A 12,093-nucleotide genomic window follows, 5' to 3' on the forward strand; every position below is an offset into this window, starting at 1 on the left:
CCGTCACCCAGCAGTCACCGAGCTGATCACTCAGGGCCACATAGTAAGTCAGAAAGGCACACAGCCAGGTGCCGTGGTTCACACCCACAATCCCAGCCCTTGGGAGACGGAGGCAGGAACATTGAGAGTTCCAGGCCAGGCTGGGCCGCACAGTGAGACCCTCTTGCCTGAGATCCTAGCTAATTAGGAGGCTGAGATCTGAGGATTGGGTTGAGTCAGCCCAGACAGGAAAGTCTGTGAGACTCTCATCTCCAGTGAACCACCAAAACGCCAGAAGTGGAGCTATGGTTTATGTGGTAGAGTGCCAGCCTTGAGTGGAAAAGCTCAGGGACAGTGTTTGAGCTGAGAGTTCAACCCTGATACTGGCACTAAGTAAACTACTTAATGCAATGCAAGCACTCAAAGGCAAGGGTGGCTGCATCAGCTGTGGGCCTGCGATTTCTCAGCTGCAGGAGACCCAGTAGCCCTGGTCCCCAGATGCCTTGCAGGATACCTTTTATTCTGTTGTAACTGAACTGGGGCTGGGCACCGCCCCTGAGCTCCTTTTGCTCAAGGCTAGCTCGCTGCCACTTGAGCCACAGCGCCACTTCTGACTTTCTCTGTAATTGGAGAGATAACAATCACAGACTTCCCTGCCTGGGGCTGGTTTTGAATCAAGATCCTCAGATCTCAGCCTCCTAAGTTGCTAGGATTACAGGTGTGAGCCACCAGCACCCAGCTTTCAGGTTTTTTTTTTTTTTAAGGGAGGTGGGGGGCAGGGACTGGGAATGTGGCCTAGTGGTAGAGTGCTTGCCTCATATACATGAAGCCCTGGGTTCAATTCCTCAGCACCACATACACAGTAGTGTCACTGTGGCTCAAGTGCTTGAGCCCAAGCCTTGAGCAAAAGAAGCTTGGGGACGGGACAGTGCCCAGGCCCTGAGTTCAAGCCCCAGGACTGGCATGCACACACACACAGAGAAAAACCCACCAGATGTCCAGCAGGGATCAGAGAGTTCCATCCTAGCTCGGCCCCAGCTTGGGATGGGGGCATGAGGTCCCTGCGGGACACTTCTAGAGCCTTCAGCTCCAGCTCTGGAGGGGGCAGGGTCTGGGGCTGGACCACCGACAGCTCCTCCGAGGCCCGCCAGGGGGCAGCAAAGGTCCGCGCAGCTCCAGCTGACCGCGTGCCATTGCTACAGGCATAGTCTGCTGGTCCTCAAACTGCAAGGGGACGACCAAAGCTGCTCAGTGGGGCCTCCTGTCTGTGACCTTTGCCCTAAGTAGTCTGCACCCCAAATTACCCTTCTGACCTGCAGTGGTGCTGGGCGGCATGCCCTAACTCAAGCTTTCTAACAACTGCCATCCTCTCTACCCTTGCCCTCTGTCCACCGCATGGGAGGAGCTTTGAGGTGTCTTCCTCCCTCCCTCCAGTCCTGGGCCCTGAACTCAGGGCCTGGGCACTGTCCCTGAGCTTTTTTGCTCAACACTATTGTTGTATCACTTGAGCCAAGCGCCAGCTTGGGTTTTTTCGTTGTTGTTGTTGTTTTGGGGGGAGTTGGTGGTTAATTCCACAGTCTTGTGGACTTTCCTGCTCAGGCTGGCTTTGAACCATGGTCCTCTGATCTCAGCCTTCCGAGTAGCTAGGATGACAGACATGGACCACCAAATGCCTGGGTTGAAGCATCTTGTATATTACAAAAGATGGAGAGCAGAGCCCTGAGCCTCCCACTTCATAGGCAAGTGCTCTCCCTCTGACCCCTACAGCCCAGCCCATCTATCTTCTAAAATTGGCATGTGTGAGCCACATGTGGTGGCGCACGCATGTAATTCCAGCTGCCCAGGAGACAGAGATGAGGAGGATCTTAGCTAGGCCAGCCTAGCTAAGAAGCTAGTGAGAACCCCATTTCAGCCAGTAAACTGGGTGTGGGTGGCACAAGCCTGTCATCTCAGCTATGTGGGGGATGTGGTAAGAGGATCGAGGTCCAGGCCAGCCCTGGGCAGAAACTCAAGTCCAGTTCTGCAAAGTAAAAGTAGAGAGATGGGGGGAGGGCGCCCAAGCCATGAGGATCTGCTCACAAATCCACACCCAGCACTGCCAAAAGGTAAAATGTTTCTCCCAAAGGTGCAGTTATAATTCCAGGTGTGCGCACCTCAGGAGGCTGAGGCCTCTGTCACAGTGGATGACCATGTTGGAGCCCAACGACTCCCCAAGTCACAACTTCCCATTTCCAGGCAAGTCGAGGAGCCCTGGTAGACAGTTTGCAACCCCCCCCACCCCCGTGTATCACAGGGTGCTCCATTCATTCCCTGAGGTAGGGGGGACAGACAAAGCCCCCACACAGCGAGAGCCTCAGATCATCAGGCAGACTCCAGCTCCATGCTGAGGTCGAAGTCGAGCTGCCCAAGGTGGAGGCCGGGCCTTCCTTGGCCTCCAGGAGTTGAGGCCCGTCTCTCAGTGCACATGTGTGCCAGCCCTCCTCTTTCATGGAGGCTCGGGTGAGGCTGGATCAGGGCCAGACACCAGGCAGGGGCGCCATGCCTGTCACCGGCCCTTGCCTGGAGGCTGAGGCAGGAGGACGGCAGCCTCCACCTGGGCTCTTGGGTTTTTTCGTTGTTGTTGTTGTTTTGGGGGGAGTTGGTGGTTAATTCCACAGTCTTGTGGACTTTCCTGCTCAGGCTGGCTTTGAACCATGGTCCTCTGATCTCAGCCTTCCGAGTAGCTAGGATGACAGACATGGACCACCAAATGCCTGGGTTGACCCCCGTGGGTCTCTCTGACTCAAGACCACAAACCGAACCCCCAAGATGGGTCAGGGAGGATCTGGATGGGACAGGGGGCGTGGTGGGGAGGACGTGGGGCTTAGAAATGGGGGCTGACGCCACAGGGTGCTTTGTGTGGAGTCAGTGCTGTATGCCAAGTTGGGGTGCTGTGTGTGGAGTCGGGGTGGTGCATGTGGAGTCGGGGTGCTGCGTGCAGACTTGGGGTGCTACACGCAGAGTGAGGGTGCTGTGTGCTGAGTCAGGGTGCTGCGTGTGGAGGCAGGGTGCTGCATGAGGAGTTGGGGTGTTGAGTGTGGAGTCGGGGTGCTGCGTGTGGAGCCGGGGTGCTGCACACGGAGTCGGGGTGCTGTGTGTGGAGTCGCGGTGCTGCGTGTAGAGTCGGGGTGGTGTGTGCCGGGTCAGGGTGTTGAGTGTGGAGTCAGGATGCTGCGTGTGGAGCTGGTTGCTGCACGCGGAGTCAGGGTGCTGCTTGTGGAGCCGGGGTGCTGCGTGTGGAGTCGGGGTGCTGTGCGCAGAGTCAGGGTGCTGCCTGTGGAGTCGGGGTGCTGCGTGCAGAGTCCGGGTGCTGTGCGCGGGGTGGCCGGCGGCGTGGGCAGGGGGTCAGATGCTGTCGGCGTCCAGCATGCGGCCCAGGCCGTCGCAGATGCGCTGCAGGTGGGAGCAGTAGGGCTCGGCCGGCCCGTACAGCGCGGCCAGGAAGTCCCCGTCGGCGAGGTGGCCGAACACGCGGTTGATGCGGCCGTGGGACTTGGCGGTGAGGTGCGGCCCGGTGGCCTGGTGCAGCAGGTCGCGGCACTCGAGCAGGCCGGCGGCCAGCACGCGGCGGTCGAAGGTGAAGGCCACCTGCTGGAAGCTGACGGCCGTCATGGCCAGGCTGCGCGCGCGGCGCCGGAAGCGGCCCAGCTGCACCAGCTGCTCAGCGCCCAGCTGCCCGGCCCGCAGCGCCACGGCCACCTTCACGGCCACCTTCACCAGGTCCTTCAGCACCCGGCGCGCCTCGGCGCGGCTGCGCGTGAACGCCTTGCTGGCGCGGTACAGCTCGTCCAGCACCTGGCTGCTTGCCTCGTCCGCGAACACGGCCACCACCGCCTTGGACGACATCTTGCTCAGGACCTTCTTCTGGGCCTTCAGGGCCAGGCTCTGGGTGCTGAACGCATCCATGGTGGCCTGCGGAGAGACGGACAGAAGGACAGACAGGGCCGGTGTCAGAGGAGCGAGGGAGGAAGTGTGGGGCAGGCCTGGCAGCCCTTGCCAAGCGGACCGGCTCCGGTCCCCCTTGGAGTCTAGCCTGCTGTTCCCAAGTTAGTCCTCCGCCCCACAGCTTGATCACACAGCTCCTGAGTCCCAGGCCCTGGGTGGCGGCTGGGGTGGGGGTACAGGAGAGACCCTAATTATGCGACTTCTGTCCCCAGCCCCACTGCCCCTGACTTCCACCAGGCTCACCTGAGAGCCAGGCCCAGTGGCTCCCCCCTATAATCCCAGCTACTCAGGAGGCTGAGATCTGAGGATGGAGGTTCAGAGCCAGCCTGGGCAGGAAAGTCTATAAAGACTCTGAGGGCCAATGGACCTGTAAAAAGCTGGAGGTGGCACTTGGTTCACGTGGTAGAGCACCAGCCTTGAACAACAAAAGCTCAGAGACAATGCCCAGGCCCCAAGTTCAAGACATAGGACCAGCCTAAAATAAAAAGTCCTAGGCCCAGGAGGGCTGGGGTAGGGACATGGGGACCCACCCAGGCCTGGGTCACCACGCATCACACCCAGCCCAGGCGGCCAGGACAGCAGGGTCCCACAGGCCCCTCACCCCAGGAACCCCACAAAGCCCGTTGTTTTGAGACCTGGAGAAGAGCCCCTGCCTCAGCTTCCCCAGCTGTGCAATAGGAAAAGACAAACCAACTCACTTCTGGGGCAGAGGGTCATGCCAACCTCAGCAGCCCCCACGTGCGATCCTCAGGTTGGCTGCCTGGCATGCCCCTTGCAATGCCCATTCTACCCTATCTCCTCCACCCATGCAGGAGAGGACGCATGCAGACCCTGGGGAACCAGAGATCCCCCCCTCCCCCTCAAAGTTCTTGGATCTGGCCTCCCAGATTACAGGATTACAGATGAGGCACGGATGGGAAGACAGGCTGTCCGTCTCAGAGGCTGTGAGTCCTTGGGCAGAGCTCTGACCCTCTCTGGGCTGTGACATTGCACAAGTCGGCTCAGAAAAGAGAGTGGGCCCTGTTGACAGGTTTTGGAGACGTGGCAGGAAAAGGGGGGGGGGGGGCAGTGTGGCCTGCCAGCGCCCAGCCCGAGGCCTCAAGGCCTCGCCACACCTTCCTTCCCCGGGGCCCATTGTTCTGCCAGAAACTTCCCCAGGGACCAGGCCTCAGACCAAAATAAACCCTGGCCTTCCTTCCTGCGGGAGGCACCGAGGACTAGCACCGCATCCCTGTTCCCTGCCCACCCAGCCACACAGCACCCCGCGGGACCCACCCCAACGCAGACCCATGCTGCCAGCCAACCAGCGATTACAGAGCACCATCTGTGTACCAGGCCCCGGGGCCACCGAGATGACCACAAGAGCCGCGGGCTACAGCTGGCACCAGGGCAGCCGCGACTCGGGGGCAGCGCCTGGCTGGGCAGTGCCTGGGTTCATCCATCCCAGTACTAAAAACAAAACCAACACCAAACAAGCCAGGCACCCATGGCTCACGCCTGTCATCCTAGCTACTCAGGAGGCTGAGACCTGAGGAGGGTGGTTCAAAGCCAGCCCAGGCAGGAACATGCCTGAGACTCCTATCACCAATGAACCATCAGAAAACCGGAAGTGGTGCAGTGGCCTTGAGCTGAAGAGGTCAGGGACAGCGCCCAGGCCCTGAGTTCAAACCCCAGCACTGACACAACAAATGACAACAGATAGATGGACATCCAGGCCTGGCCCGCCCACCAGGGGGTGGGGGGAGGCCAGCCTATGCAAAGGTCCTGAGGCAGGGCCATGTCGCCCCTCCCAGCCACTGACCCCAGACCAGCCCCATGCACCAGGGAACAGCTTTTCCATCTCTACAATCGGCCTCCGCCAATGCCTTGCCCTGCCCCCCACATTCTGTCCTGGGTCTGAGCCGCGGGCGGCACTGGGAACCTCCCACTAAATCATCTGCACTCTGAACTCTGTCCTCACCCCTGTTTTAGATATTCCCAACTCTTAACTTGCACAAGGCCGGGGGGCGGGGCCTCCGCTAAGAAGGGGGCAGGGGGAGGCTGAGCCACCCTGTGGGGGCCCCACCCACCTTCCTGCTTCTCTAAAAGACCTTCCAGGCCCACGGTCCTGCTCACCCTTCCACACCCTTTCTCCCAGTCCAGCTAGCTGGACTCACCAGCCTCAGGGCCTCTGCATGCAAAGAGGCCTTTGTCCCAATAACAAATAACGGTCCCTGTGTGTCTGCCCGGGTCCTCTGGCCCTCATCCTGTGTGCTGATGGCCTCGGCCTCTCCATTAACGACATGAGTGAGGAAATAAGCCCCCACCATCCCACGGGGGGCTGTGGGACACCAGGCCAGGCACATATCTTGCATTCAATAAGTATGTACCACCTAGATATAATCAATTACTGGATACTTGCGGGGGGGGGAGGGTCTGGACTGAGCCGGTGGCTCACGCCTGTCACCCTCGCTGCTCAGGAGGCTGAGATCTGAGGATCACAGTTTGAAGTCAGCCCACACAGGAAAGTCCGTGAGACTTGAATCTCCAATGAACCACAAAAAGATGTAAGTGGCGCTGTGGCTCAACTGCTAGAGCACTAGCCTTGAGCAAAAGAGCTCAGGGATGGCGCCCAGGCCCTGAGTTCAAACCCCAGGACCAGCTGGCTGTGTGTATGCGCGCGCGCACACACACACAGAGTCTGGCCAGGTGTGCTGGTACCAGCCTGTAATCTCAGCCCGTGGGCAGTGGGGGCGGGTGGGTGGGGAGGTCGGAAATAGAGGCTAGTGTTGGGGTTTTTTGCCCCTCCCGGCTGGGACTCTTCTTTCTTTCCACCCTCCTTTCTCGCCCTCTCCCCTAATCACCCGACCTGCAGGTAAGTTAAGAGTGGAAGATGGACCCCAACAGCTAGTGCTCTAATACTTGAGCCGTGCCTCCAGCACAGCTTTATTTTTTGCCAGTCCTGGGGCTGGTCAGTATTCAGGGCCTGGACACTGTCCCTGAGCTTCTTTTGCCAGCTTCTTCAAGGCTAGCACTCTACCTCTTGAGCCACAGCACCACTTTCGGCTTTTTCTGTGTATGTGGTGCTGAGGAATCGAACCCAGGGCTTCCTCCATGCTAGGCAAGCACTCTACCACTAAGCCATGTTCCCAGCCCCAGCACAGTTTGTGTGTGTGTGTGTGTGTGTGTGTGTGTGTAATCTGGAGCTGACAGACAGTATCGCCGACTGCCAGTGCTGGCCTCCAGCCCGGATCCTCTGGACTACTCAGCCTCCTCCGAGTCGCTAGGGTGATAGGAGTCACTGACACCCACCTTTTGTACTTCGTCTTTTTTTTTTTTTTTCAGTATTGGGGATGGAACCCAGGATGCCATCACCCTCGCTACACAAGCACTGAGCACTGGGAGACACCCCAGCCCCCCCCCCTTTATTTAAAAATAATAAGTCGTTGGCTTAACGATCGGTGTCTATGCCGTCACTTCTCGTGGTGGCTTTGTCTAGGCCCAGATGGCAAAATTCCCAAAAACACAGCCGGGCTCTCGTGAGCTGGCTCCGGCCCATGAATTCTTCATGGCCCACACAAGGCCGTCAATAATTGATGGACAGAGCTGGGCGCTCCCTAGCTGAGCCAGAGTCCCGGCCGCGCTGTCCCAGTGTGGCCTCAGCCTCTGCCCCCCACGGCCTTGCTGCGCCCGTGGGGGGACACAATGCTGCCACAGTGCCGCCTCCCCACCCCCCGGCTCGGGCTGCACCCACTCCCCGCCCTCCACTGCGCAGGCCTGGCTCGCTGCTGCTGCTGCTGCTGGCTCGCGGACAAAGGGCTGGGAAGCCAGGGCTTCGCAAACAGGGCTCACCGGAGCTCACCCCAAAATAGCGGGGCCCCAGCCACCAGTGAGGTGCATCCAGAACCAGGACATTCTCCAGAGGGCTTAGGGCTCCCCTGGAAAATAGCCTGGGCCCAAAAGGGACTCGTGAGCCTGGCACCACCCCTGTTATCCCAGCTACTCCGGAGGCTGAGATCTGAGGATCCCAGTTCAAAGCCAGCCCAGGAAGGAAAGTCCCTGAGATTCTTATCTCCAATGAACCAGCAAAAAAGAAAAACAGAAGTAGAGTTGTGGCCCAAGGGTAGAGCACCAGCCTTGAGTAAACAAAGCTCCCGGACAGCACCCAGGCTCTGAGTTCAAGCCCCAGCACTGGAAAACAATAAAAGATTTGTGGGAGGCCAATACCAAGAAAGATAGCGCCCCGTGGGCCTCAGAGCCCCAGTGCTCTCGCATCAGCTTTGACTTCCTGCAGGAGCCGATTACTGAATGAATAAACGAGCAGCCAACACCAGAACAGGATGTCAGAGGTCTCAGCCCAGACCCCCAAGGTCCTGCCATGGAGGCACAGGCCGAGCTGCACACTCTGGTCAGCCACGCTCCCACGCCAGCCCCGCCCTGCGCAGGCAGTGATCTCTCAGCCGCTCACCACCTCCTGCCCCTCCCAGAACATCCAGACACCGGGCAAGCTACCCGCCCAGCTCACCTCCACCACCTGAGGCCCAGATTTCTCTTCTCAGCCCTGCACAGCGGGCCGTTAGTATAGAGGGGGAAACTGTCAGAGGCCACAGACAGCCTTGAGATTTGGAACCAGCCCTTATTCCAGAATTCTCCTTCCACCTTGCAAGTGTGGGGCTCGAGTCTCCTCTTCCCCGTGGAGCCCTTTTGGGAAACTGAAAGGCTGTGCGTGGGCCCAGGGACCCTCTACCACAAAGTCTTCAAGGGTAGCCCCCAACAGAAGCCCCCAACCACGTTCCCTCCCAGCCCCTACTTAGGAGACCCCAGCAAGGGAAACTGACGCCCGGAAGACTCTGCCAGGGAGGTTGTCCAAGTGTGGGGCTAGGGCAGGGGAGGGAAGACTCTCATAACTGGGCCAAACTCTACTCTGCCTTCTCCTTGGCCTCTATCAGCACCCAGAACTTCACCTGGGCCCCATCTCAAGGCAGTAGTGGAGGTGTGGCCCCACGGCCCCTCTATCAGATCCACCCTCTCTGGATCCATTTCACGGAGACCCTCTGGGCCCCTGAGCCCCCCACATTCAAAGGCCCTGAGGCTGGGGCCATGGGCCACTCCTGAGGCCACAGCAAGCCTTGGAGAACACCCCCCACCTCCTTGGGGGTGCAGCTCCCACCCACCACCAGGGGCTCCTGCCTAGGGACAGCCCAGTGAGTGGAGCTCAGCCAGGTGTGTCCTGCCAGGTCTCTTTGTTCCTGGTTTCCATAGGTATTGTGTCCCCCGGCCTTGTCCCCGGGCCAGTCCCTCCTCCCACCCCCTCCCAGCAGCCCAACCCAGGCTGGCAACCTCCCCGGCCCAGCCCAGCAAGTTAACTTGTTATGTTTTAAAGTTGGCGCCTGTGTGAACCTGTCCTGCTGGTCGTGGGCAAAGGCCCTGAGGCTGCACCGCACAGGGAGGACAGTGAGATGTGGCTCCTGCAGGAATCACGCTCTGGGGAACCCCTCAAACCCAGGCTGTCACGCCCCACCCCACTTTATACCTGGGGGAAACCAGAACTGACTTACTTGTATAAAGTGCCTGGCAGCTCCAGGGTCAGGTTTGTCTCCCATGCTTTCACCACCTCCAACAGAGCTCAGGAAGTGACCTGGGAGTCCAGTTTGCAGCTGGGACGTCCCCTCCTCCCCGTCCTCCGCTTCCCCTTCTCCCTCATCCCCCTCACACTCAGAAGCTGTAGAATCAGTTGTAGGTCAGCTGATTTCCCATCCTGCCTCTGTCTACGCCTCCTTGGCCAAATCGCTGGCCACTTGGCTGCCTCAGTTCACCCTTCCTGGGAAATGGGGCCAGCAAGCCACCCTCGGCCAGCAGAGGATGGATGAGGGTCTGTGGCTACCTACTAATTATCTTGGCGGCACCAGTCCCTGTCTATTGCTGGTAAAGCTGAGACCTCAAGCCTTGGGAGCTGGCTGGGGGCCCCTGGGTCCTACTCAGCCACACTTTTGGCTCCGAACACCTAATATTTGGCCCAGGCACTGGCCACCTGCTCTATTAAAGGGGCAGAGTCCATCAGAGTTCTCCAAGAGGGTGGGCACTAGTCCTGGGGCAAGGCCCCAAGCCAGTACGGTGGGCAATCCACACCCAATCCTTCCCCCTACAACCCAAACAACCAGAGTGACAGGCTAGGAAACTGAGGAAGGAGCATGGACAGGCAGATAGGAAGAGGCTCGGGGAGGAGCCTGATGGGATGGGAGGGCCACAAGAAAGCCAGGTGGGACCCACCTCTCCCTCACCTGCTCCAGGGTGTCTGTCCGGGCTTCTGACCCTCGTGGATGCGTCCAGCTGCCTGCCAGGGGCCCGGGGTCTGTGCTGAAGCGGCGAGACAGACGCCCGGGGCGGGGACACTGGGCGGGGCGGCCGGCGAGTCTCCGCCCCCATAGCCTCGCCCCTCAGAGGCCACACCTACCGTTGCTCCAAAGAGCGAGGGGCGGCCCCATCGCGCGGAAGCAGCCAATGGCAGCTCGGGTGGTGTATGAAGAAGCCAATGGCTAGAATGGGGCGGGTCTTAGGGCGGGTCTGGGGCGGGGCGGAGCAGCTGGCGGGGGATTCCTCCGGAATTGTGGAGCCACCGGATGCGGGGGCGCGGCGGGTCTAGGGGCCCAGACGGGAAGGGAGAGGAAAGAGGCATCGAGGAAGAAGGGGTTTGGGGAAGGCAGACACCGGCCGAAAGAGACCCGAGAGCCCAAAGGAGGCAAGGCACCTCCTGGGACTCAGTTTACCCGCTGGGTGGAAGGAGTTTGGGCCGCTGCCTGTCCGCCAGGGGCCTTGGGGAACCTCGCTGCTCAGACCCACCGGGAGCCCCAGGATGAGTCCCGGCAGAGTCCCGCGCCTGCGGGGGCTGAGCCTCACCCAGTGGGGTTGGAGATGAATCATTGGGGCGCACAGGCCCCGCTAGTCCCGCTTCTGTCTTCGTGGGAATAGAGGGGTCAGGCAGGGGCAGCAGGTGGGCAGGGCGCGGAGCCAGCTGGACCCCCCAGGCGGAAACAGCTGTGCTGTGCGTCCTGGGAACTGGGCCTGGGTTGGCTCCCAGCTGTCCTGAGTCCTGTGTCCGCCTGCTGTCCAGCCTGGCCTGGGGGCGGGGGCCACCGACTCAAGGAAGGCCTGGGGGTAGGGAGAGCACAGCACCAGGCTGTCCCCTCCTGAGGCGACATCCAGGCCGACCCTGGCCTGTGCCTCATGTGGATGACCCCATTGTGGAGAGAGAAACTGAGGCCCAGAGATGGGTTCTCACGCAGACCATACAGAGCCAGGATGGCAGCTGGGGTGGCCGGGCCCTCACCCCCCCAGCCTCTCCTGCTGGAAGCCGGCCCTGCTCCTTCAATCCTGGAGTCCCCTGCGCCTTTTAGACTTGGGGGCGTCGTGGCCGCGCCGGTTCCCCCGGCGCCCGGCAGGGGGCGCGCGCTGCACACGGCCGGGCGCGGGCCTCCGGGAAAGGATCTTCGCCACGGGCGGCGTCCCCAGGCCAAGTCAGCCCGACCCCGCACCCCACGACGCTGTGATCCCGAGACGGACGCCCCTTCTCTGACGCCCTTTCTGCCTCGCGGTCGGGCCGTGGCTGGGGGTCCCGAGAGGCGGGGGTGGGGTCTCCATTCTTGGGAGCCCCGGTGCTTTGCAGGAGGCCCTCATCCGTCCCCGGAGCGTCCATCTGCCCCGTCCTCCTGTCCATCCGGACCACACCTGGGAAGACTGGAGGAGGGATGCGCGGCCAGGAGGCGCGGGGAGGCGGCCTCCGAGAGCAGTGAGCCCAACAACCTAGACAGGCAGAAACGCCACTCCTGAGCACCTCAGTTTACCAGGCCTCTGAGGACGGGTGGGGTGACAAGGCCACATAGGGAGATTTCCAGAATTTTAAGGCCATGGGGTGGTCTCCGCCACTCAAGGACGTGGGGACCACGCAGGTAACTAGTGGGTAGAGCCCTGCCCACCCGTTAGACCACGCCCCTTACTGCCATAGCCACTCCCATACCTTTGGGGCCACGCCCATTCCCTTGAACCACACCCCTTGCTGGAGCCACGCCCTCACCCGTTTGGACCATGCTCCTTATAGTCTCAGCCACTTCCCTCAATCACGCCCTCATTGTTTGGACCACGCCCCTTGCTGCC

At 60.6% G+C, this 12,093-nt stretch overlaps 1 protein-coding gene across 5 annotated transcripts; it reads right to left on the reverse strand.

The window, feature by feature from the left end:
• Window positions 1-2,707: 2,707 nt before the first annotated feature.
• Window positions 2,708-10,321, reverse strand: Tnfaip8l1 (TNF alpha induced protein 8 like 1). Of its 5 annotated transcripts, none has more exons than XM_048341989.1 (2): window positions 10,224-10,321; window positions 2,708-3,930 (listed from the first exon to the last, which is right to left on the reverse strand). In XM_048341989.1, exon 2 carries the CDS (start codon window positions 3,922-3,924, stop codon window positions 3,364-3,366), a length of 561 nt encoding a protein of 186 aa, XP_048197946.1. In that variant the 5' UTR covers window positions 3,925-3,930; window positions 10,224-10,321; the 3' UTR covers window positions 2,708-3,363. The 5 variants fall into 5 exon arrangements, 3 of the variants coding, with proteins under 3 accessions (XP_048197946.1, XP_048197945.1, XP_048197944.1); XM_048341988.1 differs by having other exon boundaries at window positions 10,213-10,321; XM_048341987.1 differs by lacking the exon at window positions 10,224-10,321 and adding an exon at window positions 4,207-4,255.
• Window positions 10,322-12,093: the final 1,772 nt, after the last annotated feature.

Source organism: Perognathus longimembris, chromosome 3, assembly GCF_023159225.1.
Source record: "Perognathus longimembris pacificus isolate PPM17 chromosome 3, ASM2315922v1, whole genome shotgun sequence".
Lineage (NCBI taxonomy): Eukaryota > Metazoa > Chordata > Mammalia > Rodentia > Heteromyidae > Perognathus > Perognathus longimembris.

Coding starts and splice junctions, on each gene's coding strand:
- Tnfaip8l1 (XM_048341989.1), bottom strand. CDS start 3,924: ATGGATGCGTTCAGCACCCAGAGCCTGGCCCTGAAGGCCCAGAAGAAG.